This window comes from Ptychodera flava, chromosome 21 (assembly GCF_041260155.1).
Source record: "Ptychodera flava strain L36383 chromosome 21, AS_Pfla_20210202, whole genome shotgun sequence".
Taxonomy (NCBI): domain Eukaryota; kingdom Metazoa; phylum Hemichordata; class Enteropneusta; family Ptychoderidae; genus Ptychodera; species Ptychodera flava.
This window is the reverse complement of record NC_091948.1, coordinates 5,575,945-5,602,472: the sequence shown is the minus strand read 5'-3', so window position 1 is coordinate 5,602,472 and position 26,528 is coordinate 5,575,945. Positions and strand designations below refer to the sequence as shown.

The window sequence follows — 26,528 nt, the reverse complement described above, 5'->3', positions numbered from 1 at the left end:
GAGCATGCGTATATCTCGTTCAACAACATGGCGGTCTTCGTCAATGTGATCGGGCAGTCGTGGCGACAACATTAAGTTTATGAAGACGTCGACTCTAAATGGAATCAAAACTCAAACTTGGTGACCGCTTGTGATACATCAAGTCCATTGCAATTATTATTTTACTGTTTGCGTGACAAAGTGCTCAAATATCGTGCACACCGTGACCTGGTCACCAGTGAGGGGGCTTTTCCAAGATGGCGTCACTGAATGAACACAGTTTTGAACGAAAACTGCAAAGTGTAAACAACACTCAAGACAGTATTCAGACGCTATCGTTGTGGTGTGTGCATCACAAAGCTCACCATAAAAAGATTGTCAACTTATGGATGAAAGTCTTGAAGAAATGTAAGTCTTAATAGCCGTGATTGCTTTCTAAATGTGTGCAGCCGCGTTCGCCCAGCCTAGGTCATTGGTGAAGTTTGAGTTTCGATGTCAAACTGTTTGGCATGGCATTGTCGGGAGCGTGATATTGTCGTTGTAAACGATGCGAACCGGGTGTCTTACCCTCATTTGGGAATCCATGCTGATGCATGAGTATATAAATATCGATCAGTGTTATTTAATCCGTGTTTCAGAATCAAACATTGTAGATTTTCTCAGTGGGTAGTTTCATGTCAAAGTACAATTTTGGAATTGAAATGTATAATACATAAGAAGTAATTGTTATAGTTTCAAGACTTTTCCTTTTTGTTTTGTGTTCGATGCTGCTAAACAATTGCAAGGGTTTGAGGATTTGTAGCGACACTTGGGTAACTATCAACCTCTGAATTGGATATTCTTTCCAAGTCATAGTATTTGCAGAATCACCCTTAATCTCAAGAGGTCGACTTTTCAACACAGACACTGTCAAGTGTTCATCTCCCTTGGGATGTTACTGTAAAGCCAGTAAATGCTAATTGAAATCAGATTTAGAGGTTTGCTTTCCCTTTACCTTCACATGGTGAATTATAACAGACGAAAAGGTAACAAATGAAAGTAAAGGCCAAGCACACTTTTATCATCTGTAGCACAGTCCTGTGTCTGCAGTTTACAAGTTACTACAACCCAGTTCGGGACTGTACACAAGGAATTCAAAGTTGTGGACAAGAGAGTGAGGTGTACCAGTAAAATTAGGCAAACCAATAACAGTCAGAAAGATGGATGGAACAATATTGCAAATTTTTATGCTTTCAAAATATCCTGTAAATGCAACGTGGTTATGTAATACAGTGCTTCTTTGAGTCTCATGTCTAGTGATTAGATATGCAAATTTTATCATACAATTCCAGTGCCAGTATTCATCTTTGGAGGGGAAGTTAGGCAAAGCTGGTTTTGTTGCGTGTGGATTTTATGGTGAGAGACCAAAAAAAAGTTTATTGTAAGTGGCCCTGCAATGACAATATGTGAAAAACTGCAATAAAAAGGCTGTTACACAGGCCTTTGAATAATAGGGAAGCCCTCAAGTCAATGGTTACTTGGAGTACACCCTCAGATTTATTACATTTGAGAACTCTTTCTTTAGAAATTTCTTGAAATATCTTTGTGTCAACCCTATTCCAGCAGAGATATATGTAAAAATCTTTTGTCTCGACCAGAACTTTTTAGCATCAGTTGTTCATCAATTTAGCCTAACATAGTAATTGGGATATCCTTCTTATATCCATCACACAGTATTATGGTGAAAAAGGCCAAATTTCCACAATTATCCAATTTATAGTTAGGGTTTAAAGCTCTATCAGCCGTAACTTTAGATGTTCATGTATTTTCCAGTATTTTTGTTTTGTTTGTTAGATACATCGTCTTATCAAGTTATTTTACTCCCTAAATCATGACTCAGTGCCTAGTATTCAATTTGTCAAGACAGCCAGAATGTCTGTTATGTCGTCCAATGTTACTGTTGATTTGTCCAGACAAGAAAGCATTTGTCAATTATAACATTGCACACTATACCAATATGTTATGCCGACAAAGCTAGTACTTTAACATACCTTTGAAAGAAGAATAAGAAAATATACGTGCTTTGAAGAACAAAATAATGAAAATAGTTGTAAAAATTGACACATAATGTCCTTTTCAACAAATGATAGTGTTTTTTTTATCTCTCATGCAGCAAAGGCCACACAACGACTGAATCTGTTTTATCTGTGTAATGACGTTGTACAGCACAGTAAAAGGAAAGGTGCCAGTGTCTTCATAGATTCCTTTGCCACAGTCATGGAGGAAGCTGCGACATTAGCAAGGTGAGATGACAAATTAAATTTTTTCTGGTACAATGGTTCTGTTCCTGAATAAAAAAGATGCACGATTTTCTCCAGACTCAGTACGCCCAAAAGATCACGTGATGGCAGTACAAACAAAACCTAAGTATACAAGCGCGCATAGAAATACACACTTGCGCACTTGTGCACACCGTGCCCCATTCAAATTCCCGGTTTAACCCATTGTAGCATTTGGTTGTATATCTGATACGCATTTCCAAAATTTGCAAACAATGATACCATTTGCAACAGGTATGTTAAACCTGAATTTCACTCTGTAGTAGGTGGATTCAGTGATCTTCATCTTCATCTTTCTGTTACAGTTCACGAGTTGAAAGCTAGTGAAAAGTAGCCTCAAAATTTTCAAACTCTACTTTTCAAACCACCAACCAAACTACCATTTGAGTTGATATAGTGAAACATTAGGGCCCACCAATATTCTGAGAACTAATGTTACTCTTGAAAAGTCAAATACATTATATTACATATTGGAAGTTGTTGTGAACTTGATTTCATAATACACTTAGAGATGTCAAGAGCAGAAAACAAAGATCAGTTAATTGTACACAGTAATTTGTTAAAAAAGATTATTAACACTACTGGTGATGAAAGTTTGATGCAAATCTTTTTTATTCGATAACGTCTCCCTGTAGTCTATCATGTGTTTGAATAGTTGTATATCCAAAGATGAATCGTTCGAATTTTACAATACTCTGCAAGGAAGTTTTATCCTTATTGAAAAAAATGGAAATTTTTAAATTTAAGTCTGATGATATCTTTATCTTTGGGAAAGAGAGACATATCTGTCAAACACTGTGGTGAAGAGAGGATTTTTTAATTTCGTCTCTCTCTCTTAAATTGATTTTTGTTTTATACCTCACTGAGATCTGTACGTTATTTAACAGAGAGCCATCAATCAGACCAAACATACTGCGGATTTTCAATATCTGGGAAGAACGAGGCGTTTTTGAGAGTGAGTTTATAGAGAAGATCAAAGCTGATGTTGGTAAGTATTATCAAACTGAACGAAGAGGGAATAAGGATAATTAACATTGAGCTAATAACACTGAATAACTTACATTATTATACATCCAGCATTGAGAACAATAGAATTTTGCGTGCGCTAAAAAAGCCGTACGGAACACCCGTTCCGTAACACGTGCGGTTTCAAGGCGGCCCATCCCCTGCGGCTGTATCTGCGCGTTCAGTGGTGAACGGTTTCAAGGGACCCATTGGACCAATGCCAGAACATGTCTCGCGCTCTCTGTACGTGTGTGGTGCACACACAGAACTTGCAGAAGCGCATCCGAGATAGCGTTCCAAACTGGCGCGATAAATCGGAAGAAAAATTGTCGACATTGAACGAAAGCGGTCATTACTCTGACAATTTGATGCCCCGGTCACGAATGCAAGATGTATAATAAAAGGTTATTATGAAAATACCACAAAGGATGCACGAGGACATTGGCGCAGCGTATCGCCCGACGTGAAGCGGAGGGCGATGCGCGGCGCCAATGTCCTCGTGCATCCTTTGCTGTATTTCGTAATAACCTCATAGAATGGCTGGGTAGAGATGATGCTAAAAGGGTACAGTTATTTGGGACGCAGAATAGATCTGTAATCTGAGCATGAAATTGTCACCATTTTCCTGCAAGGCTTGCCATCTGCCATCCGGCCAAGCTTGTGTGAAAAGTAATATTGAGCTGTAACCTATTTCCACTGACTGTGCATGCCTTATAAATTTGAGAGTAACACATGTACTCGTGCTCAGCATGGTAGTTTGAGTCTCCTGAAAATCCACCTAAACATGATGTGTATAAATGGACATGGTTGGCTACTAATCGTTTGATAGCCAAAGTCAATGTTTTATCCCCTTTATAAAATATAATGCTGACAAATTTTTCATTTCCAGACAAAAACTTTTTCAGATTTTCCCAAAAAATTTGATCAAAAACTGTAGCCAATGAAAAGTTGTATCCATTGATTCAAAATTATCAAAAAAATACTGCAGAAAAATTCAGAAATATTGGAAAACTGTTGCACAAAAAATTTTAGTGGGAAAAATTACATCACTCAAAGGGTTACCGGTAAAGACTACTAAATTTCATCAACTTCAGCATATCTGCATGATGCCTGACAAAAACTTGATAATTGGTCTTTCTTGTTGTCTTGGCAGTGAGTTCAAAGGTCAGGATCAAGGCAAGCACAAAATTCCTGGCTGAGTTTAAGGTAAGTAGGATTTGCACAACTTCTTGATAAGCCATCAAATGTTGAATAAAGTAAATGTTACAACAAAACGTGTAGATTTAGTTTTCTGATTTATTCTTAATGCCTGGGTCTAATTTTGTGAATTTCATAAAGAATACCGTATTCAGTTGCTCACTTAAGGTTCAGAAAAGTGATGTTAAATATGAGTATGTCCACACAGATAAGAAACATAAGAAGCATAAGTGGGAATTTTTCATGATTTTAGCATTTCTCACAAAGAAGAAAGGCACCACCCACAAAGAAGAAAGGCACCAAACTTGTCATAGGAATGTTAATTCTTTAGGATCATTTTCACAGCCAAAGCTTATAAAGCTTGTGCAAATGTATGTATCATGTGACCCCCTCGTCTGACTCTTTGATCATGATCCAATCCTCACAGCCCCATAGAGTCACGGAGGGAATTGAAAAATTCACCAGGCTGGAGGGTGAAGTGGAGCTCAAACAAAAGCAACTCCTGAACTCGAAAGTCGATGTTACAAACACGGAGGCTCTGAGACAGCTGAAAGGTAAATAGCTTGGCTTTCAACAGCTTTAAAGTCAGTGTCTTGAACCTGGAAATTGTTCCCTTGCAAGGTTTTACATGCATCATTCTCAGATTAATCGCAGCACAACCTGTGAAGTTTATCTGATATTTTTAGTCCCCACGGACACCGTCCGGGGGGACTTATAGGTTTGGTCATGTCCGTGCGTGTGTGCGTCCGTCCGTCCGTCCGTTCACGCAGATATCTCAAACATGCCCTGGTCAATTTCTTTTATTGCTGGCGCAAATAAACTTGGAACACCGAAGTCCCTATATACATAGGAAAACCGCTGGCGATATCCCTATATCGCCAAGTGATTAGCCAAAGCGGTATCGCTAGTGACACTGTAGTGAGTTAGATCATCTTACAGTTTGTTTATCAAAATCACTGCGGGGTGCCCATACTGTGTCTCATAGACAAAAAACCATAGCAGAGGCCGTTCAATTTGCGTGAACGATGATACAAGAAAGGATTGACGTTTTGAGTAAAGTTACTTGGGTAAATTTCGATGAGCAGGGAACCTGTTGAAGCAACCGTTTTGACAGACTTTCCCTCAAAATGAAGAAAGAGTGCAGGTGAGAAAACGGTAGGTGTTGTCATGGAGCTCGCTATCGTTTGGCTTCGTTTCGTTGTGCAGGCGTGTCATCATAAATGCCGTCATTTCCACTATCTCACAAAAATTGTAAATTACGCCCGGCATTGTGGTTAAATCTGTATTTTTAACTTTCATTTTTATAAAGTGATCAACTTACGTTGAGGTTTAAAATGTGCGTCTCTTTCTTATATGTTGTACATGGACCTTTAGGCCTATTCACGTTTTTAACACGCCCATCGAGCGATGTCTCGAGCATGTACTTCGACAATTTCCATTCAAAGCGACAGTGTTTCCTTGAAAGAAATTCAAGCGAAATTTCTAATTTCGTTTCGAAGAAACCGGTTTGTCCATAGACCCTCGTTTCTCGAGGATCTATGGTTTGTCGACCGGTGTAAAGTAGATGCGTATTCTAAGTGAGGAATAGACGGTTGTGAAAATAACCAATGGTACCGGTAAGTTACCGGTACGTTATCGGCCATGCACCGATGTGAGTTGCTTGGTAAAACTTCCTGGCTTTGACGGTTTTTTATCCGACATGTCGTAGCGAAAGTCTGTGAGAACTAATACTGGCAAGGTTACGGTTTTCGGAGAATTTCAGTGTATCAGCTGATTATCAAGTTGAAATAAAGCGCGAGCGTGGATGGTCAGACTTGTTGCTGCTGGCGCACGGCGTGGCGTGGCGGGGAATCTCTGTTACAAGCATCCAACTGTCGGCCATAACCTCTACGGTCGCCATCGACGGCTTTCGTGATTTTGAAGAATAAAGTAAACCGTAGATAAAGCTAGACCTTTTCTCGGCTTTGTTTCTGAAAACCTCTCCTCAGAGGCAAAGGCGACGTAGACCAGGCCGTGTCCGAGTCTCGGCCTTGACATGACACAAGAAAGTCATCGTTCAATCACATTTATTTGCGTGCGTCATACAGATGATATCATTATCCATAGGGGTATCCGATTGAAGTGGGTACATACTATTCTCAAGAAACGTACGATGAAAAGGACAGGCTAAATAAAAATGTTTCAATCATATCATCAATTGCAAAGAACGCTGAAATGCTGCAGATTTTAATCGCTATGGCAAAGTTTGTTTTTTGACCTCAACGTTATCCGATCGAGAACGTAAACTTAGTTTGACCCAGAGTTTGAAAATGTATTTTCTGATCTCCCGCGGCATGGCCCGCAGCCTAGCCAGTGACGTCGACGTTTCGTACTTCGAATTCTGAGAGCTACATCAAATCGCCATGATCAGCGGACAAGAAATTACTATTTTCAAATCGCTATCACCAAAAAATTACAGAGAAATGAGACAACACGGTGAGAAAAAAGGCATATCATCAATGATGTTGATAACCTACATTTTGCTTCAAAACGGGTACCTTTTCAAACCACCCAGATTCCCGATACCAACTCGCCCGAATTCAATTTGTTGGGCGAGCCAACGATACATTTTTCCTGCAAACGTAAACAGACTTGCACTGTGCACTGAAAGGAATAGTTGGCGATATCTTTACCAAAACTGAAAAAAATAGCTAAAGAAGTAGCCATCTCTCAGGCAGTACACGGCCAAGTTAAACCTGAGCGTTCATATTCGACTAATGCCAAATGGAGCATTTTCAACGAAAACGGCGATGTCCAGGCGATGACTTATTTTTAAAGTTGAAGAAAAATGCTTAAAATTTTGGTTGTGTTAGTCAATCTATCGAAATATTTTTGTTCCAACTGATAAAATCATAGACAGTCTCGATTATAACATCCATAATTAATATTTACAGACTAAATCGACAGGGGGGGATGTGAATTTTAACACAAGGAACGCGGTACGAACGAACGTGTAATCTCAAACAACGGGCGAGTTGGTTTCGGGCCAATATGACTAAAATCAGATGTAGGTTCCCTGGTCATTGAAATTTACCAACGTAACTTTACTCAAAACGTCAATTCTTTATTGTACCATCGTTCACGCAAAATGAACGGCCTCTGCTAAGGCGTTTTGTCTATGAGACACAGCATGGGCACCCCGCAGTGTTTTCGATAAACAAAGTGTAAGATGATCCAATGCACTAGCGATACTGCTGTTGGCTGATTACTTGGCGATACAGGGATATTCCCAGCGGTTTTCCTTTGTATATAGGGACTTCGGTGTTCCAAGTTTATTTGCGCCAGCAATAAACTTTGCACAAGGATAGTACCCTACCCCACACAGATGCACGTTGATTTGTTTCACAATGCGATCAAATTTGGCCGTGTTAGAAGACTTTTTAGTTTACACCACCATAGACTACCATGTATAAGTCAGCTGTCCATAGAATCCCATGTATAAGGCCAAGTAAAATAAAAATTTAGTTTCTCATCGTATTCATATTGCAAAAAGGATTCAGTGACACAGTTTTTAGTCCCCATGGATGAAGTCCAGGGGCCTTATAGATTGGGTCATGTCCCTCCGTTCACGCAGATATATCAGATATTTTGACATAATGTCACGTAACCTTTGACCTGTAATTTACATATTTGTCCATAACTCAGTAACCACAAGTGCTACACCCTTCATATATGGTATGATGGGACACCTTATGACGCCACATATTGTACCTCATTAATTATGTGCATATCTAATTTTGAGCAAGCCAATAGAGCTAGAGGTCTGATTTTTGGTATATAGGAATAACTTAGCAATACAATTTTTTTGACAAAATGTCATGTGACTTCGGTGTCCTTTTACCTCAAATAAACATATTTGTCCATAACTCAGTAACCACAAGTGGTACACCCTTCATATTTGTTATGATGGAAGACCTTATGACACCACACACTGTACCTGGATTTCTGATTTTTGGTATATAGGGATAACTATAAGATAGAAATTTTTTGACCAAATGTCATGTGACCCAATGACCTTTTACCTAAAATATACGTTTATGTCAATAAATAAGTAACCATAAGTGCTATGTCCTTTAGATTTAGTAGGATGAAAGACCTTATGACAACACACGCTTTACTTCATTAATTATGCACATATCTAATTCTGGGCAAGCGAATAGAGCTAGAGGTCTGATTTTTGGCATATAGGGATTAATTAGCATACAATTTTTTTTTTCAGAATGTCACGTGGCCTCGATGACCTTTGACCTTGATTATACATATATATGCATAACTCAGTAACCACAAGTTCTATACCCTCCAATTTTGATAGGATATTAGACCTTAAGTAGCGACTCAGGTTCATTGTCACTTATTTTCAATCCTCATTTTCACAAAGAAGACGTGGTCACACACCCGACATGTGGTACTTTTTTTATCTGCTCGGTCACCGAAGAGTTCAGAAAATTTGTTAGTTTTTTAAAAACAGTGCGCATACGGCTGTTTTACTCAAAAACACGTGTTTTTTAGTTTTTTTACTCAAAAAAGTGTAAGTACAAATCTCCAATCGGCCTTAGTGATCTGTTTACGGCAATCGACGGCTGGGTATACTGGGCAAAAAACCGTGTCCCGGATTTTTGAAATTCGCTTTTGTTTTCGCACAATGCACCTTCAAAGTGTCAACTTGACGTTTTTTGCATAAATTATCGGCCTTTGTTCACGTTTGTCAGGATATCTTCACTTCCAGGTCCTTTATCAAAAATCTGAGACACGGTCTTTCAGATATATTCATTCACTGTCCACAGGTGAAAAATCAGGCTAGTCTGTCCAGGCGCCGCCAACTTATACTTATTTGAATAATGTACGCACTGCCAAAAACGGAAGTGAGAAAATCGACGATTTGTGTAAACGACCTATGCGTCACACATTGTGACCAAGCAGTCCGACTCGCGCACTATTTTCTGCGAATTTTCTTACACCAGGACTAAGTTGAAATATTTAGAGTCAGTTTTGGGAATTTTGAATATGTTTAGGATTGCAGATCGTGTGAAAATAGAAAGAAATTATACACTGAACTGGCAAATACTTAGTGCCAGCAGTGGATGGTATTTACACAACAAACACAGAGGGGTACTTAGCGATTTCATCCATTTTTGGAACGTTTAACTAGTAGATTAACTGTATACTGTTGTCTCAATGGTTACAATCTGGTTACCAGAGTTCACAGTCAAGACGAAGAGTCGAAACGCGAAAGTCTACTGCGTAAAAAAGTCTATCCGATCGAGACTTATGTTCTGTCGTCGCGCGATCGCGTCGGGCATTCACTTGTTCTTGACTCAAGTTGTCTACTTCCTGTCTCGCGATCGGCAATTTATGCATGTCCTTTGTGAAAAGTGATTGTCAAGTTCATGTTAGCGCTGACACTGTGCGAACGGGACATCACTTGCTAGTTTTCCTACCTCAAGATGAGACGAACACACGTAACTTTTGACAACATAAAATGTCTGTCGTATTTTCTTAGCTTTTGCACCGCACTGTAAACTTGTCGCCCTTTGTTACGACGGGAGAGATTGACTCGTGTTATTTTTTCAAACTCTATTTATATGTGTTCTTGTACCGATTTTATCAAACTAATGATAATCACGCCGTAGCGTAGAACAGTGCAGGCTGTCATCGACAGCGTGTTCCAAGAGACAGAGTATCGACAAGTCTACAGTGGAGTCACTCGACTTGTGCAATACCAGCGCACACATAATTATTTCGGAGATTTTTACTTTTAGTCAAACTTTCGATGACTGACCTCATATAGCAAAATTGCTAGTTTCAGCACTTCTAGAAGTTGAACCGGGTTTGTTTTACGTTCAGTGTTGAGGTCCAGCTAGCAGCTGTTGAGTCTGCGGGTAATCTATAAGTTTAGACAACACACACAAAAGAATCATTTGTGAACCCTCGCAATTCACGTTTGACGTAATTTAATTTTTGGGTTATATTTAAAGAAAGAAAAGGCATGATATAAAAAAAAAAATATTTGCATTTCGTTTTGAAAAATTAGCAGATCCCTGAACTTGCTCTTGTGAATCTACATTATGTGTGTATGAACTCCTGCACTGGCTTGGGAAACTCCTTGACATAAATGTCGCGTGATGTCGGGTACGGTGTTGTTCAAGGTTTCTCAGCAGACACGAAAAGACTGTACGATAGAAAACTCGAGTTTGAAAATATAAAAGAACACGATACTAGCACCAAGCATGTACAGCAAGAGTGATAAAATTATCGCAACTAACAGAAGTTTCATCTCGCTCAGGCTAATTTTTGGACTCGGGTATGTAATCAGCATAGCCTAATATGTTCGAAAAGCAACGTGTCAAATACTTTCATAGTTGTTGAACTGAGCACGTCTCCGTTATCGTCTGCGTCCTCGGCCAAATCTGACTCTTCACTGCATTCTTGATCGTTATTGCAGGGAGTATGAGCCAAAGTCGGACTGTTTTACATTTAAATCGACCTTTGCGCACGTTGCCGTCTTTATCAGGTCCGCTTTTGTGGACCTCGCTTGCTTTTTCGACGGTACAGAGCGCGAGCGCCGGCTTACGTCTGCTCGACGTGTTTGCCGTACCGATACATGCGGAGTTCAAAACGCTGAGCATAACGTTGAAGCTAGCACATGCGCACTATACCGCCAAGCCTATACATAATCTCTGCGTGTTTATCAAAGATATCGCGGTCGGTAATCCGCGACCGTTAAAGCCCCAACTCCCGTATAAAAGCGCGAGAACCTACGAGAATGGTCATAATGGTGGGATATTCAAACGTACTCGGTACGCTCTGGACGTCGTCAATGGATAAATATGTATATTTGAGGTCAAAGGTCACCGAGGTCACGTGACATTTTGTCAAAAAAATTGTTTTGCTAAGTTACCCCTATATACCAAAAATCAGACCTCTAGCTCTATTGGCTCGCTCAAAATTAGATATGTGCATAATTAATGAGGTACAATATGTGGCGTCATAAGCTGTCCCATCATACCATATATGAAGGGTGGTAGCCCTTGTGGTTACTGAGTTATGGACAAATATGTATATTTGAGATCAAAGGTCATCAAGGTCACATGACATTTTGTCAAAATATCCGAGATATCTGTGTGAACGGATGGACGAACAGATGGACATGACCCAATCTATAAGCTCACTGGACTTCATCCGTGGAGACTAAAAATTGTGTCACTGCATCCTTTTGCATATGAATACGATGAGAAACTAAATTTTTATTTTTTGTGGCCTTATACATGGGAGTCTATGGAGATCTGCCTTATACATGGGAGTCTATGGACGTGTAAACTAAAAATATACAAATTTCACCACGATTTGCCCAAATTTGGGAAAGGTCACTCCTATGCACTTCCATACCAAGTTTCAAATCAATCGGACTGGTGGTTTCAGAGCAGGAGATTTTTTGACCAAAAATGGGAGAAAATTACAAAAAAATTCATGAAAAATAGCAAGTCCAAGATACTGACCCAAGATGCGCACAATCATTTCATGTCAGCCCAAAGTACTTACATGCTAATTTTTCATGTAATCTGCTCAGTGGTTATTGAGTTTTTTCAATTTTGACTGTTTTTACATTTTTTCACTTAATTTGCATATTTTTGGCAATGACAACTTCATTTGAACAAAATCTCATCTACAGCCCATCATCCATGTACACACCAAATATCAAGATGAAATGTACAGCGGTTTTGGAGTTTTTGATGTTGACGGACAGACATACAGACATACAGACATACAGACACACAGACATACAGACATACAGACATACATACATACAGACATTTTCCTAGCCTATAAGAATAGCTTCCATTGCCATATATACATATGGCTATGGGAGCTAAAAAATGCAACATGACCGTAGCCTGTACAGCGTAAATCAGAAGTGTGACGTCTGATTTGCTATTCGTGGTTATAATTCCAATGATAGTGTCTCTAGTAGACCTACCGGAGAATGGAAGAATGGCCGTCGCATAGTCGATTTGAGTGAACTAGCCGAAAATCTTGACACTTGTGTCAGTTGCGGGCTTGCCTTTACGATTGTCATCGTGTATTGGAGAAACGCCAAGTTCACGGCCTCGGCTCCTGGCTCCACGTAGTGTGTGAAAACTTACTTAGCCTGGAGCGAAGTCAACCTAATCCCCACCGATAAGCGTTACGGCAATAAATATTACGTGATTTTTTGTATGCTGTATTAATATATAGACTCTAAAAGTAGAAGAACCTAAAAGTCTTTGCTTTGTTCTGTCATTTCCCTCTCATTAAAGTTTAATGGTAGGTAGGCTTAAATCATGACTGGCCACTGCGGCTAGCCACGGCAGGTCAGCGGCATTTGAAGAGCGCCCTCGTGCGACGAACCCAGGAGAGCATGGTTTATCGCCAGAACCTGTAAATCCTAGTTAGTTTTTGCAAAATTGTGAAAAATCGAGCTCGGTGACCTACTAAACAAAATGTGGTTTTGGAAAATTCACAAAAAGTGCTATTATTTGGCAAAGTTTGAGAAAATTGACAATAGTAGAAACTATCAATAATTACTAAATTACCCTCTCCGATTCCTAAAATTTGGGGCATATTTGTTGCAATTTTGGTTAAAAAATAAATATGATGACTTTTTAACTCAATCTTAATGTAAGAAAAATCTTCAAAGTAGCTTAGGTTTATAATTTCTTTATTCTTCTACAGTGTAAACGTGAAAAATGCAATCATGATATAAATATGAAAATGATGACCTGTTTTATTGATTTTTAGTGATTTTGTGAAAAACTGTGAATTTTTAATGTCATTTTGTAAAAAAACAAGCGCGGTGACCCCATGTTTTTTTCCCAGTTTTGGACTATTCACATATGTACATGTAGGTATTCAAAAATCCCCATTTGAAAAAATTGACATTACATTTACTTTTTCAGATCGTACATCCTTAAGGGGTCCTGTTTGAAGACTGATACTGTGATGGAATCAGTTTTTAAATTAACAAGTCATTGACAATGACATAGTCCCCATTTGTAAAGGAATATTAGTCTTGATGGGGCAGGGAAATGTGGTCATTAAGAAGTGTCACTGGAGTGTATATGTTGAGATCTATGGGCACATAGGTCTATGTCATTGTTCCTAATTTGAAACACATAAGGTATGTCTAAGTTATGGTTCTAAATCGGGAAAAAAGATCAGACCTATAGCTGTATTGGCCAGCCAAGAAATACAAATGCGCATAATAAATGAGGTACAAGATGTGACATCTTAACGATGCGACTCAGGTTCAAAGGTCAATTTTAGCAATTTTTTTTTTATATCAAATTTCGAACCACTGACACGTGGTCTTTCTTTTGGGGAAAGGTGTTGGGTCACATCGTACCGGGAAATTCCTGAAATATTACTAAAATGGCAAACTATCAGCTACACCGTGTGCCATTATTTCCCTTTTGTCTTAAACCGGTAACTCTCGGTAGGGCCCTACCGAGAAAAATTGATAAAAATGGGCGGAGCAAAACATAACTAATATGGCTTCTTTGTGAACAAAAAGTATCAAATTAAAACAGCTGGTTTAACACCTCCAAAAATAGAACGTGCACGCCACATAATGTAAACATTGACTGCACGGTGACTTTACGTATACTATTTTCACCCAATTTTACGGTTTACTTTCCATACGATACATCCACTCATTTCCTCCATAGGTTTGTCTTGAACATAGACTTTTTCGAAGTCTCACTGGAGCAGAGGTTCGGCGCGGCGTCGCCTCGGATTTGTACAAACCGTGATGACGTTGCCAGGCGATCGGTCGACACTCCTTAGATCTCATGCGTCATGGTATTTATATGTTTCTCGTCCGAAAACGAAGCGTTTGTCATTGTATTCTGCGCGTTTTTGAATGATTCAACATAATGCATATCATGACAGTGGCAATAACTATCCGCATCTTTGTATACAGGTAACCGATGAAGAAATCCAACCCAACGAGTAGTTTTTCTGCCACGGGATCTATTATCGGAGTTTTCCTCGGCTCAGTCAGTCATAGTGTACATCACTCTTGCAGGGAGTCTTGATTGCAGAGTCGTATTTGCCTTGATATAAATGAAGCACCGTTTTGTCCAAACGCCGTCCTAGAAATGCCGCATTTCAGGAAAGAACGGAAAAAATCAAAACAGTTCTGAAAGAACAGCAAATTCGCCTACTAGATGTCCAAATTTTTCGAGTGTGGTTATTTCAATGGACGACGTTGGACATTTATGCTCAACGGCCGAGTCGTCTACCAAATTTTGTAGAGCTTTTGTCTTACAAACAATCCTTTCCTTATTCGACCTTAGTTTAGCGAGGCAGGGCTGTGTCTCCATTATAAAACGTAGTTTTCCACAGTTCTTGGATGGTAGTTGTAGTTTCCTTTTCAAAATTTCGTTGTCTCATGACCTCGGCGCTGTCGCGGATGGGAGGGTACCGACGACTATTCCCCCGGCTTCGATTACAAGTTTTATGGTGACCGAAATGAAATGTGGTGTCGATTTGTTGTCTTATGATTATTTCAAAAAGCTTCTGAAAAATACTTATTTTAGAAATCAAACCTGTTAATATTTAATCACCTGAAATAAATCAGAATAAAGTGATCGCATGATCTCTCGGAGTATTCATTTCAATGTTCATCCCTCCTTATAAAATGGTGAGTTCTAGTATTTCGCTACTTTCAACGATCCCGCCAAAATCGAGTGCACTTGCACTTCTACACTCCCCACGCAGTCGCGATTCTAGTTCATTACAAATGCGTGGTATGGTAGTCAGTCAGACTGCTAATCACACTATGCCAGCTGGCTTTATGAAGATAGCGGTCACTGATGAGCAGGAGGTAGCCTCGGGAATTTTCTTTGCCAGGAATGAATTGGAGCTAGCTGTGATGGGGATCGAGCATGGACATTTGAGTGCAACTGATTGGACTGATTGGTACGGTGACCTCAGCTGCCGCCGGCGACGTTTGTCAACTCGACGTCTGATCAGTATAAGTGACCCAGCAGTGACGACCGAATATGCCGAAGGCGATAGCAGGCGTCAAAAAATCCCGGTTTTGTCAGCACATTGGATTCTGGAGGCTACTTGTTTTGTGTTACATAGGCATGCACGGCTTTAGATCGGGAAAGAAAATGTATATCACTTTTGGAAACAGCTAAGCGATAGTTACGCATATCGCATTGCGATGATTGCGCTTTCAACAGTACGTTGACTCGAGGGTAAAACTTGAAATTTGAAAAGAAGACAGAAGATATACAGACAGTGTAGACAAAGTGAGAGATCATGCCAGAATTTATGCTGGTACTTGTCCGTAGTCTCAACCCGAACATACCAGACGTACTTTATGTCGGGCATAAATGACAGTATTCTTGACCGCGGAGTGACGTCACTTTCACCTCACGCACGCGAGTGAGGTGAAATGGGATTTGACTATACAAGACAGTGAACAATGCAGAAATTATGTGACAAAGTACAGAACTTAGTGTTTATCATTGACATAATGTTGAAAATTTGAATGCTGTAGTAAATGTTGAAAAATCCACACTTCAATATTTGTTCTCACGGCAGTGTGACGCAAAAATGACGTAAAAATCCGCAAGTTCCCGGATGTCCGCGGTCAAGAATAGGCCTTCCTGCCTGTAAAATGTACGGCTCAGGTAGGCCAACATAAATGAAAACGGTCCTTTTCAGGACCAACAAATTTTCCAAAAGAGAACTACCTAATCAAATGTGTTTGCATGTATTTATTATACACAGTGTGTGTGCGTTTGTATCTTTCGGTACGCTCCGAGTATTTGGTGTTTTTTCCCCGCGTTGAACCATAAACCCTCGAGAAAAACAATCACGCTACGTACGTAAAAAGTAAACAACGTATCGCTAATGACTCATTTGCAATTTGCATATCATGTCAATCATGCAGATTCAAACTGAACATCGAACGTTATACCGGTGATATTACCGGCAAATATTTTATCCTTTTCCTGGTTCCAGACGTCATTTCAAATTTAATTTCGTCAGAAACCAACTATATTGTGCTCCAAATACTTATACACATATCCCTCAATTTCCAAGAAAAAAATTAATCGGTAGATTTCTACATAGCACTTCGTTAAATAAAAACTCAGTAACCACAAGTGCTACAGCCTTCATGTATGGTATGATGGGACAGCTTATGACGCCACATATTGTACCTCATTACTTATGCGCATATCTAATTTTGAGCGAGCCAATACAGCTAGAGGTCTGATTTTTGGTATATAGGGATAACTTAGCAATACAATTTTTTTGACAAAATGTCACGTGACCTCGGTGACCTTTGACCTCAAATATACATATTTGTCCATAACTCAGTAACCACAAGTGCTACAGCCTTCATGTATGGTATGATGGGACAGCTTATGACGCCACATATTGTACCTCATTAATTATGCGCATATCTAATTTTGAGCGAGCCAATAGAGCTAGAGGTCTGATTTTTGGTATATAGGGATAACTTAGCAAAACAATTTTTTTGACAAAATGTCACGTGACCTCTGTGACCTTTGACCTCAAATATACATATTTTTCCGTAACTCGGTAACCACAAGTGCTACACCCTTCATGTATGGTATGATTGGACACCTTATGACGCCACATACTGTACCTCAATAATTATGCGCATATCTCATTCTGAGCGAGCCAATAGAGCTGGATGTCTGATTTTTGGTATATAGGGATAACTATAGGAGAGAAATTTTTTGACTAAATGTCATGTGACCTCGATGACCTTTTACCTAAAATATATGTTTATGTCAATAAATAAGTAACCACAAGTGCTATGTCCTTTGTATTTAGTAGGATGGGAGACCTTATGACAACACACGCTTTACCTCATTAATTATGTACACATCTAATTCTGGGCAAGCGAATAGAGCTAGAGATCTGATTTTTTGGCATATAGGGATTAATTAGCAATATAATTTTTTTTTTCAAAATGTCATGTGACCTCGATGACCTTTGACCTTGATTATACATATATATGCATATCTCAGTAACTTTATCCCTTTCACACATGTTCAAATATCTGACCAGAGAACAAACACTAAATAGTCCAGGATGGGAGCTACAGTGTCATTGACGCTATTTTTTTATCTCTTTGCTGAATTCTCGTACCTCCCAGCATGTTTTGAGGGCACGCTAAACATTTTCTCGGCGCGATTTTCCTTTTCCTGCAGACGACATTTTATACAACGCAAAAACGTTCGGAACGTCACTATGCGCGCGTGGTTACTATGGATAGATTTCTGCGCGGAAATCAGCGCAGTACGCTTATATTTTTCCGATTGTACATCCTTAAGTCTCTGCTGTTTCTTTATTCCTGTAGATCGCAATGATGGCAAGAGATTCTCCCAGCAGTTTGAAGAAGGAGCCAACAAGTTAGAAGACTTCATAAAATCCCAAGAAAAGGAGATTGAAGAGAGGACAAAGCTAGTGGTATTACTGGAACAGAGTGAGATATTTTATGAGGCTCAATACAGCGAAGCCAAGATTGTGGCTAATGTAAGTATTGACAAAGTTTCAAGATGGAAGAGCTCAACCTCAGGTTTTGAGAACATCCATAAATGTACTTGTTCCCAATCGTCCTCACTGGCAAAATAGGCACAAGTAAATTTTGCTTTTTGTTTTGATTTTACAAAGTTTGATGTGTCAGCATTTCCAGTTCACCAAAGGTCGCTACAAGCCAGCCTTTTGACCGTTTCCTGTGATCATTGTTACAAAGAAAGGCATGTAATGTTAAGCCAAAACAAAATACAGCTTCATGGGAAGGATGTTCATGATGAGACAAGAGAAACTATGCTTACTTGTGTTCAAATGACATTTCTCAGAAACACCATGAATGAAGAGATTGCTCTGAATAGAATTCCATTTGCAAAATGAATACTGATGCCATAAGTATAATTTTGTGCTTCTGTTGTCCACTTAGCTGCCCATTTGCACTATATTGCTCAAATTGAGAAACAAAGTGGTCATTACAATCTTTGGTCACAGATACATCAGCTGACATAAGCTGGTCTTTCTTTTTAAGTTGGTGTTTCGTTGCCTCCACACAACGCCAAACACAGCACTGACTCCTTCCATGCTGATTCATCTCTACAGGCATACAGGAACTTTGGTACAAGAGTGTCCAGTCTGAAGAAAAGATTAGATGAGCTGAAGAAGTTTCTGCCAGACCCAAGCAGTCCAATACCATCACCAACAATTGATGCACCTTCCCCAGGTATGCAGCAAAGTAGGATTTTGGAACCATAGTCATTGAGACTCAGCTCAAATATTATATGGGTCAATGGGTCATGTACGACTTAAAGCATGGAAGAAACTTTCAAGTGAGACTAGTGAAAGTAACAAGAAATTGTTTTCTGTTATGTGACAATTGAATTTGTAGCTATTTTGTTGTGCTTCGGTAAGATATTGTTGAAGATATACATTGTTTAGAGATGGGCAAATCGTGCATTTACAGATATCGTTTTCATCCAGTACTGGAGTGCCTTCTTCATCCCTCAGAGGTGTCCTTGTCTCTGTTCCTTTATTCATGTCTGAGTTACCCGGCATGACCTTTGCAAATGGTTGTGTGTTTGCCTCTTTAGCCCTTTATGATTGTTGGTTACTTTCTCACATATATTGGCTAAAAAATTTTCATCGTTTTATGGAAACTTCATCGAAGAAATAAATCTATGGCATTGTGTCATTTCAGTAAGGCACCATCCTTGAAACTTCCTCAAACCTGCCCTCCCGTATACACAGATATAAATGCTATTGTTGTTTTATAATACCTCAAACACTTTGTTCATTTTGCATGAAAATCTACCACCCACTCGCAGACAATAAAAATCGAATTTTATTAAAAGCGCCTAACTGAAATATAGCAAAAATAAGAAACTCATGTTGCTTGCCGTGCTAGCTGACAAAACAGCTTTTTGTACTGTTCAGTGACTATTGACATGAGTAAACAAGAAATCTTAGCTTCTCTCGTCAAATGGCATTCAACAGTATATTTAGCTACTATAGACTATAGTCTATAGAAGCTATTGGGATGGGTATCCGTCCGGCGTCCGGCGTCAGTCTGTATGTATGTATGTATGTATGTATGTATGTATGTATGTATGTCCGTTTGTGAGGCGTCCGTCCACTCAAATATCTTGAGAACCGCAGTACTTACTGATTTGATATTTGTTGTGTAGATGAAAAATATGATTTTGAGAATCTATTTTTTTTAATTTTTTGATATTGTTGAAAATGGGCAAATTAATGCCAAAAAAGGCGTTTTTGGTAAAAAATTTTCTTCTTCATAACCGCTGGTCAGACAGCTTTGTTATTTGGTATACAGGTCCCTAGGGACAACCCAACTTGGATTTGTTCAAATTGTGATGAAATATGCAAATCTGTATTTTTAAGGAATTTTTTTGGTCATTTTTGAGCAAAATTTGACTTACATTGTATGTAATTCTTGTACTGTATAAACCCTATCAATTCACCCAGAAAAAAATAATTAATATGATTTTAAATAATTGAATTAATTTGGAAATCATCAAAGCCAAAATAATATTAGTGTAGAATTATCAGAAAGTTCAACTTTTTTTGACAGTTCATGGTGAAATGCTTACCATCTTGGAGGATTAAAACATGTAAAGGCAACTTTCCTGAATCCCAACTTTGACATATTCTGAACTGTCATTTATTGTGCCCTGTATGTTATCTAAAAGAAATTGCTCAAAATAGTTTGTCATAATAGGGTGGTCAAATAAATAGAGATAGAGAAAGTTCTAATTTCCATTTATGGTTGACTTGGTAAGGACAAAATAAAATTACTTTTTGAGGAAAAAAATAGAGTGGTCAATTAAAATAGTGGTCAAAGTGATAGGGTTTTTATGGTAAAGCTTGGCTGTAAGATTCCTCATGTGCTATTTATAGCAATTATGCAATCTGTGTAAACAGTGCAATGAAAGCCTTACATGATGCTTTTGATGACCTTGAACTTCTTAAGTTTCAAACATTTGTCTCTTCAGTGTGCTTTCTCTAAGTACGTACAGTCTCAACTTATTCAACAGAACTTATTTACAATGTTAATTTGAAAGTTAAAATGTGCTTGGTTGATAGGATGATAATACTGATAAAAAGATTCTTTATAACCTGACAGATATGCTGTTTTCTTGTGACGAAAATCTTGATATAAGCAAGTCTTGTTTACTTTAATTAGAATGTAATTAACTCTCGTTTATTAGCTACTATAGACTAATATAGTCTATAGAAGCTATTGGGAAGGGTATCCATCCGGCGTGCACTGTAAGTATGTATGTATGTATGTATGTATGTCCGTTTGTGGGGCGTCCGTCCACTCAAATATCTTGAGAACTGCAGTACTTACTGATTTAATATTTGTGTGGATAAAATATATGATTTTGAGAAACTCTTTTTTTTAATTTTTGATATTGTTGAAAATATGCAAATTAGCACCAAAAAGGCGTTTTTGGTAAAAAATCTTCTTCTTCATAACCGCTGGTCAGACAGCTTTGTTATTTGGTGTACAGGTCCCTAGGGATAACCCAACTTAGATTTCTTAAAATTGTGGTAAAATATGCAAATCTGTATTTTAACGGAATTTTTTTTTCCATTTTTGGTCAGGCCATCCTGAAATGAGCTATCAAAGATATCCACCTTCTTCATCAATACATGTGTCACAAAAGGTTATTCTCTACATAACACAGCAGAGCTCCGTCAACTGTTGAGTCGCTTGTTTTTTCAAAACCGCTGGTCAGACAGCTTGAATATTTGGTTTACAGGTCTCTAGAATGACCTTAGTGAGATAATTTCATACAGTCAGGAAATACTTAATTTTGTATCCATGTCTATAGTAGCTTCAGGGACTTTGGCCCTATGTTTTATGCTTCTGTTAACTTGTATAATAATGAAAAAAGGATGCCATTATGCTCTTATCTGATTAGCTCAGATATAATAAGGTGGAGGTTGATACATTACAAGCAATTCAATATCAATTAGCATGATGTTGTATCAGATGATTCATATTGTTCTTGTGTCACCTTATAGGTGCAACTCCTCCAACACCGCCATATGATCCAAGCCAGGATAATGTTGGGGTAGAAGATATGGATATGTCAGACTCTGATGATGATAAACCATCAGGAACAATTATAGGTTTGTTCCCACATTTATTATTACCGTGGTATTGCAAGGTTAAATTTTCTTTCTTGTTAGGGAAGTAAGTGCTGTCTTTATGAGTAGAATTTTGTTGCTTTCTATGTGAGCTATATCTAGGTCGAGTTGAAACAAGCTAGTAACCTCCGGTGTGGTCCTTCCTCTGTGCCAAGATTCATTTGTATATATCTTGTCTACAGGTTTTACTTACCAGCGAAACTGTTTTCAAAATAGTAAAGTACAGTCTGCTCATCATGAATCATCCCTACACTGTCCATACAAATGGCTACAACACCATGGATACAATGTTGTGTCAGACTGTATGGCTACACTGTCATGTGTCCATACAGCTTTGCTACACTGTCATGTGTCCGTACTGCATGGGTACACTGTCATGTGTCTGTACAGTATGGCTTCATTATCCATACAGCATGGCTACACTATTGTGTATGGTTGCACTCTCCATACAGTATTGCTACAATGTTGTGTGTCCATAGAGTATGGCTATACTGCCATACAGCATGGCTACAGTACACTGTCCATATGGCAACACTGTCATGTATCAGTACAGCATGGCAACACTGTCATGTATCCATACAGTATGGCTACACTGTCCATACAGTATGGCTACTGACTATAAAGACCATATGAAACAAACTGATAGCAATATTCCTTTCTCACTATTTTTCCACAGCGGCTGCACCAATTAAACCGGGTACAGGTACATCAAAGACTGGTGCAAGACCAGTGGCAAGCAGGAAACACAAAGTGGATTCAGCAAAACCCATCCCACCACCTCCTGGGCTCGGTCAAATGCCTGTGACGGGTGAGACTTAAAAACGTTCCCATTTCCGACTAATTCATTGTTAACTAACAGATAATGATCTGAGGAACTGTATACAAATATGTGTATCTAACTTGTGGGATTTCAGACTTCCTGAATCAATTTATGAATTTCCTGAAATTTCCTTGAGACAGCCAACACAAGTACATGTATAGTGACATGCAAAATATTCTTGTTCCATCTTCAAAGAGAACACTTTCAGTTAATAGATCATATCAGAGTAGAGGGCGTCTCATACATGTACACCAAGGATGTTCTCTGTTACATCTATAATTGACTTCCCCTAATGCTTGACTTAAGTACAAATCGCTGTACTAATCGGAATCTAAAGCATACACAAATAATTTACAACTTCTGGCATCTTCTACAAGTGTTTTGTCAGTAAATTTTACTAAGGCTCCCCCTTGAATATTAATGTAATCCTATTAGAGGATAACAGAAATGTTACAGGGTTCCCAAACATTTATCTATGTATCCAAACTTTATCTAAAACACTGACTACAGATGTGTGCAATTACAGTATTACATACCGGATCAAAGAATGAGTTAGTAAATGGTGTAATGTTGTTGTGTGACCACATATGAACTATCTACTTTTATTCAGCGGTAATACATTTTGTGATGTCAGATGTCGGCCTATAATCTAAACTTTTTCATTCCTTCTTACAACAACCAGGTATGATGTTTTCCTCCTTCATGTCTGGAGGTTTGCCTTCTACCATGCTGTCTACAACCACCACCTCTTCATCAAGCTCTAAACCAACCACAACCACGGCAACATCTGCGTCAACTTCAGCAACAAAAGGGTCCACTGCCACTGTTGTCGACAAGGAAGAGGAGGCGTATACCCCTGGTTCCAGCACGTCTGCCCCGTCTCCAGAAGGATCACCTGCAGAGCTGAATCTTTCACCTGTAGAAACAGAAACCATCGCTAAACCCAGCGCCGAGAAGAGAACCCTCACACCAATAGCAAGTGCACCTACAGAGACTGCAAGCAAGAAGCCAAAGTACCACTCTCCTGTCACTCAAACTTTTGGTCAGGGGAGTGGAGGCCTGGATCTGGACTCCAGGTTGCGTCAGGTCATGCAGAATACACCGATTTTCCCGCGGTCAGAGCTGTTTGATTCACCCGGCAGATCAGCCCAGAGCCCGGATATCTCAACACCTCCCATGCAAAAGTCTGCAATACAGTCTCAATCATGGGGGAACTCACCGGTATCTCAGAGCAGCTTGCCAGGTGTGCTGCGGGACCAACACCAATCAGGGTCATCAAGCGGAGGAATGACACCGTCACAAATTCTCGGGATGGTACAGGCAAACACACAACCATCTGCAAAGGTCATGCCTGGTAACTCAGACATGAATAAAGGAACCGAGACTGGGACACCTCTGAGGGATGAAGAAGGCACTCCAGTGAGGGATGAAAACAACAAGTCAACTCAAGCAGCTGCTGCCAATCCTATAGAGTTTCTGTCCAGATTGATTACATCAACACAGCAAGCCCAAGGGGGCGCTAGCTCCAATTTCCTGAGTGGGCTGTCAGCTTTAACTGAGACCATGAAGTCTGCCATGCAGCAAGGAAAGCAAGCCAGTGCCTCTGATCCACCCAAAGAGACTGCTGGAAGCTTGATCTCAGGACTAGTCAAACAGCAAAATGCCCCAGCCATGCCATCAGCCATTCAGAAGATACCCGTAGCTGCACCGTCATATGGCAGTTCTAGACCAGCGATGCCCACTCCCCAAGTAGCTGACCAAACACTGCCAAACATGCAACAGGAAGTTCCATCTCCAATATCTCTGAGTCAGCCTGCTCGGACCGTGGTCAGCTCCTCCATTCCTCAACATTCTGTTTCACAGGGGATCGTCCAACAATCACCAGCTGTACCACATCAACAAAGTGCACCCGTCGTATCTCCAGTCACTACACAGGCGTATGCTCTGCAGGGCAAGTCGGTGACATCAGGAGTGACTCTACCCGTGGCCACAAACGTACAGTCGCAGCCCATCACGCCGATTGATGGAGAGGTTACTTACAACGTCCAAGCTGAAGTGCCTCAGAGTGAAGTAGCTGTTGGCGAACAGCCTGCCCTCAATGTGCCAGGTAGGTCCGACATGAAACAAGAAGACATGCTTCTGGAACAGCAGGGAATAACACAGAACTGGAATAATGCAACAAAGACTGTCACTGTGTCTGAACCGACATCCCCGATACCTGTACTTGGAGACCAAGGGAAGAACTCTATTCCTGTCATAGGCCAGGCAGGTCAAAGTTCGCAAGACTTGAATCAGGTGGGAAGTGTACCATCAGCACTCAGCATTGCAGGCAGTACAAATACAACAGCAGTGGAAGTGTTAGGTAATCCTATACCTTCATATTCTCAAAGGGCCGGCCAGACATTGACGGGCAAGGTTCCTCCTATAAGCCCCTCGCTGCAGCCGGAGAGATCTCTGAAAGATGACTTTAGTCGGAGCGGTGCCCTCTCAAACACTAGAGCCGTGGAAGTACACGAATATGGGTTCGGCAGGCCCATTGAGAGGGTACATTCATACGGCATTGGCCAAACAATCGGGGTTCTACAGCGAGAAAGGGAAATTGCAGCAAGAGTGTATGAACGTGATGAGTATGCCCGAACCTATTTGAGATCAGCGTATGATAGGACTAGGGATTATGATCGCAGTTATAGCAGGTCAGGTTATAGAGGCTCTACAACTAGCAGCATGGATCGTCACTCTGATAACTATCCACCATATCGAGGGGATTCCAGGTATGGCGGAAGAGATCCCTACGGCTATGACTATTCCAGAGGAGGACCCCCTGGAAGGCCGCCTCCCCCTTCCTGGGGTGCTGACCGGAGACCATACCGATACTGAAGATATTACGTATGAGCAATTATAAATATCAACATCAGTTTGACAACTATCTCACAATGGAACTTAACAAAGCATTGGAGTACGTTTAGAGAGACAGGACTGAGAGAGTAACGGATGAAGATCTTTTCAACTTTTTGCTAGGCACCATGTTTGTCAACTAAAACAAATCTGCACCCTGTCAAAATGTAGGGCACACAAAATGTCATGATTTTATAACACAAAGATTGTGATCAGAGTCGTTGACCATGGTGTTGACAGTGATGTTCCTGACATTTAAAGACATGGTGTCATATTCCAGTAGTTCTCTCACTATAGGAAAATATGTTGGAAGAGGTTCACATTGTACACTACAGTTCCTTCCCACACTCTGTCTTTGCAGTGTCTGTAAAATAAGAATTTTACTTTATTTTCCTATCGTTAGACTGTTAAGGGGTGAGACAAAGCAACAGAAGTTACAATAGCAAGTTGTTATATTAGATCAAAGTGCTGGCAGTCGCTTTCATGGCTGGCTGTACCTGATTTCTTTTGATGGTTAGTGTAGCATAGAGCAGTTAGAATATGTCTTATGATAAGGAAAGCGGGATGATGCGTCTTGAGGAAATCATGTCACCAAACACAGGATCAGTGCTGTTACAGATCAGCTTGGAGGAAACCCATGATTGTCAAAAATCTAGCATTTGTCACTGGTAGAGAGCTTGTTTCGTTTGTTCATTCTTGATAAGTCATGATCAGGATTGAAGACTCATCTTAATGATGACTTGTCGTTTTTTTGAATTTCATAGACAGATTAGCTAGAAACACCCACTTCAACTGACTGAAAGGTTTTCTCATACACACAAAGAAAAATGAAAATCTTACACAATGCATTCTTCATCTGAAAAGTTCGGCAGAGTACCAATTTTATTGTATTAAAAGTACCCATGCCATCATCAGGTTGTAAGTAGGCATGTCTTATATGCATGTAATCTGATGGCTTGACTTCTTAGTTTTTATTTTGCTGTACAGTTCAAATCTTAAGCCAGACCAATAAAATGTTCCTACCTTTAGGTTCTGTTTTTCCATTA

General features: G+C 39.7%; 1 protein-coding gene across 1 annotated transcript; it reads left to right on the top strand.

Moving 5' to 3' along the window:
* Nucleotides 1–26,528, top strand: LOC139121198 (regulation of nuclear pre-mRNA domain-containing protein 2-like). Its single transcript, XM_070685892.1, has 10 exons — nt 1–387; nt 2,132–2,261; nt 3,185–3,285; nt 4,456–4,508; nt 4,927–5,053; nt 17,923–18,098; nt 18,696–18,816; nt 21,642–21,749; nt 22,444–22,575; nt 23,270–26,528. Exons 1-10 carry the CDS (start codon nt 237–239, stop codon nt 25,462–25,464), a joined length of 3,294 nt encoding a protein of 1,097 aa, XP_070541993.1. The 5' UTR covers nt 1–236; the 3' UTR covers nt 25,465–26,528.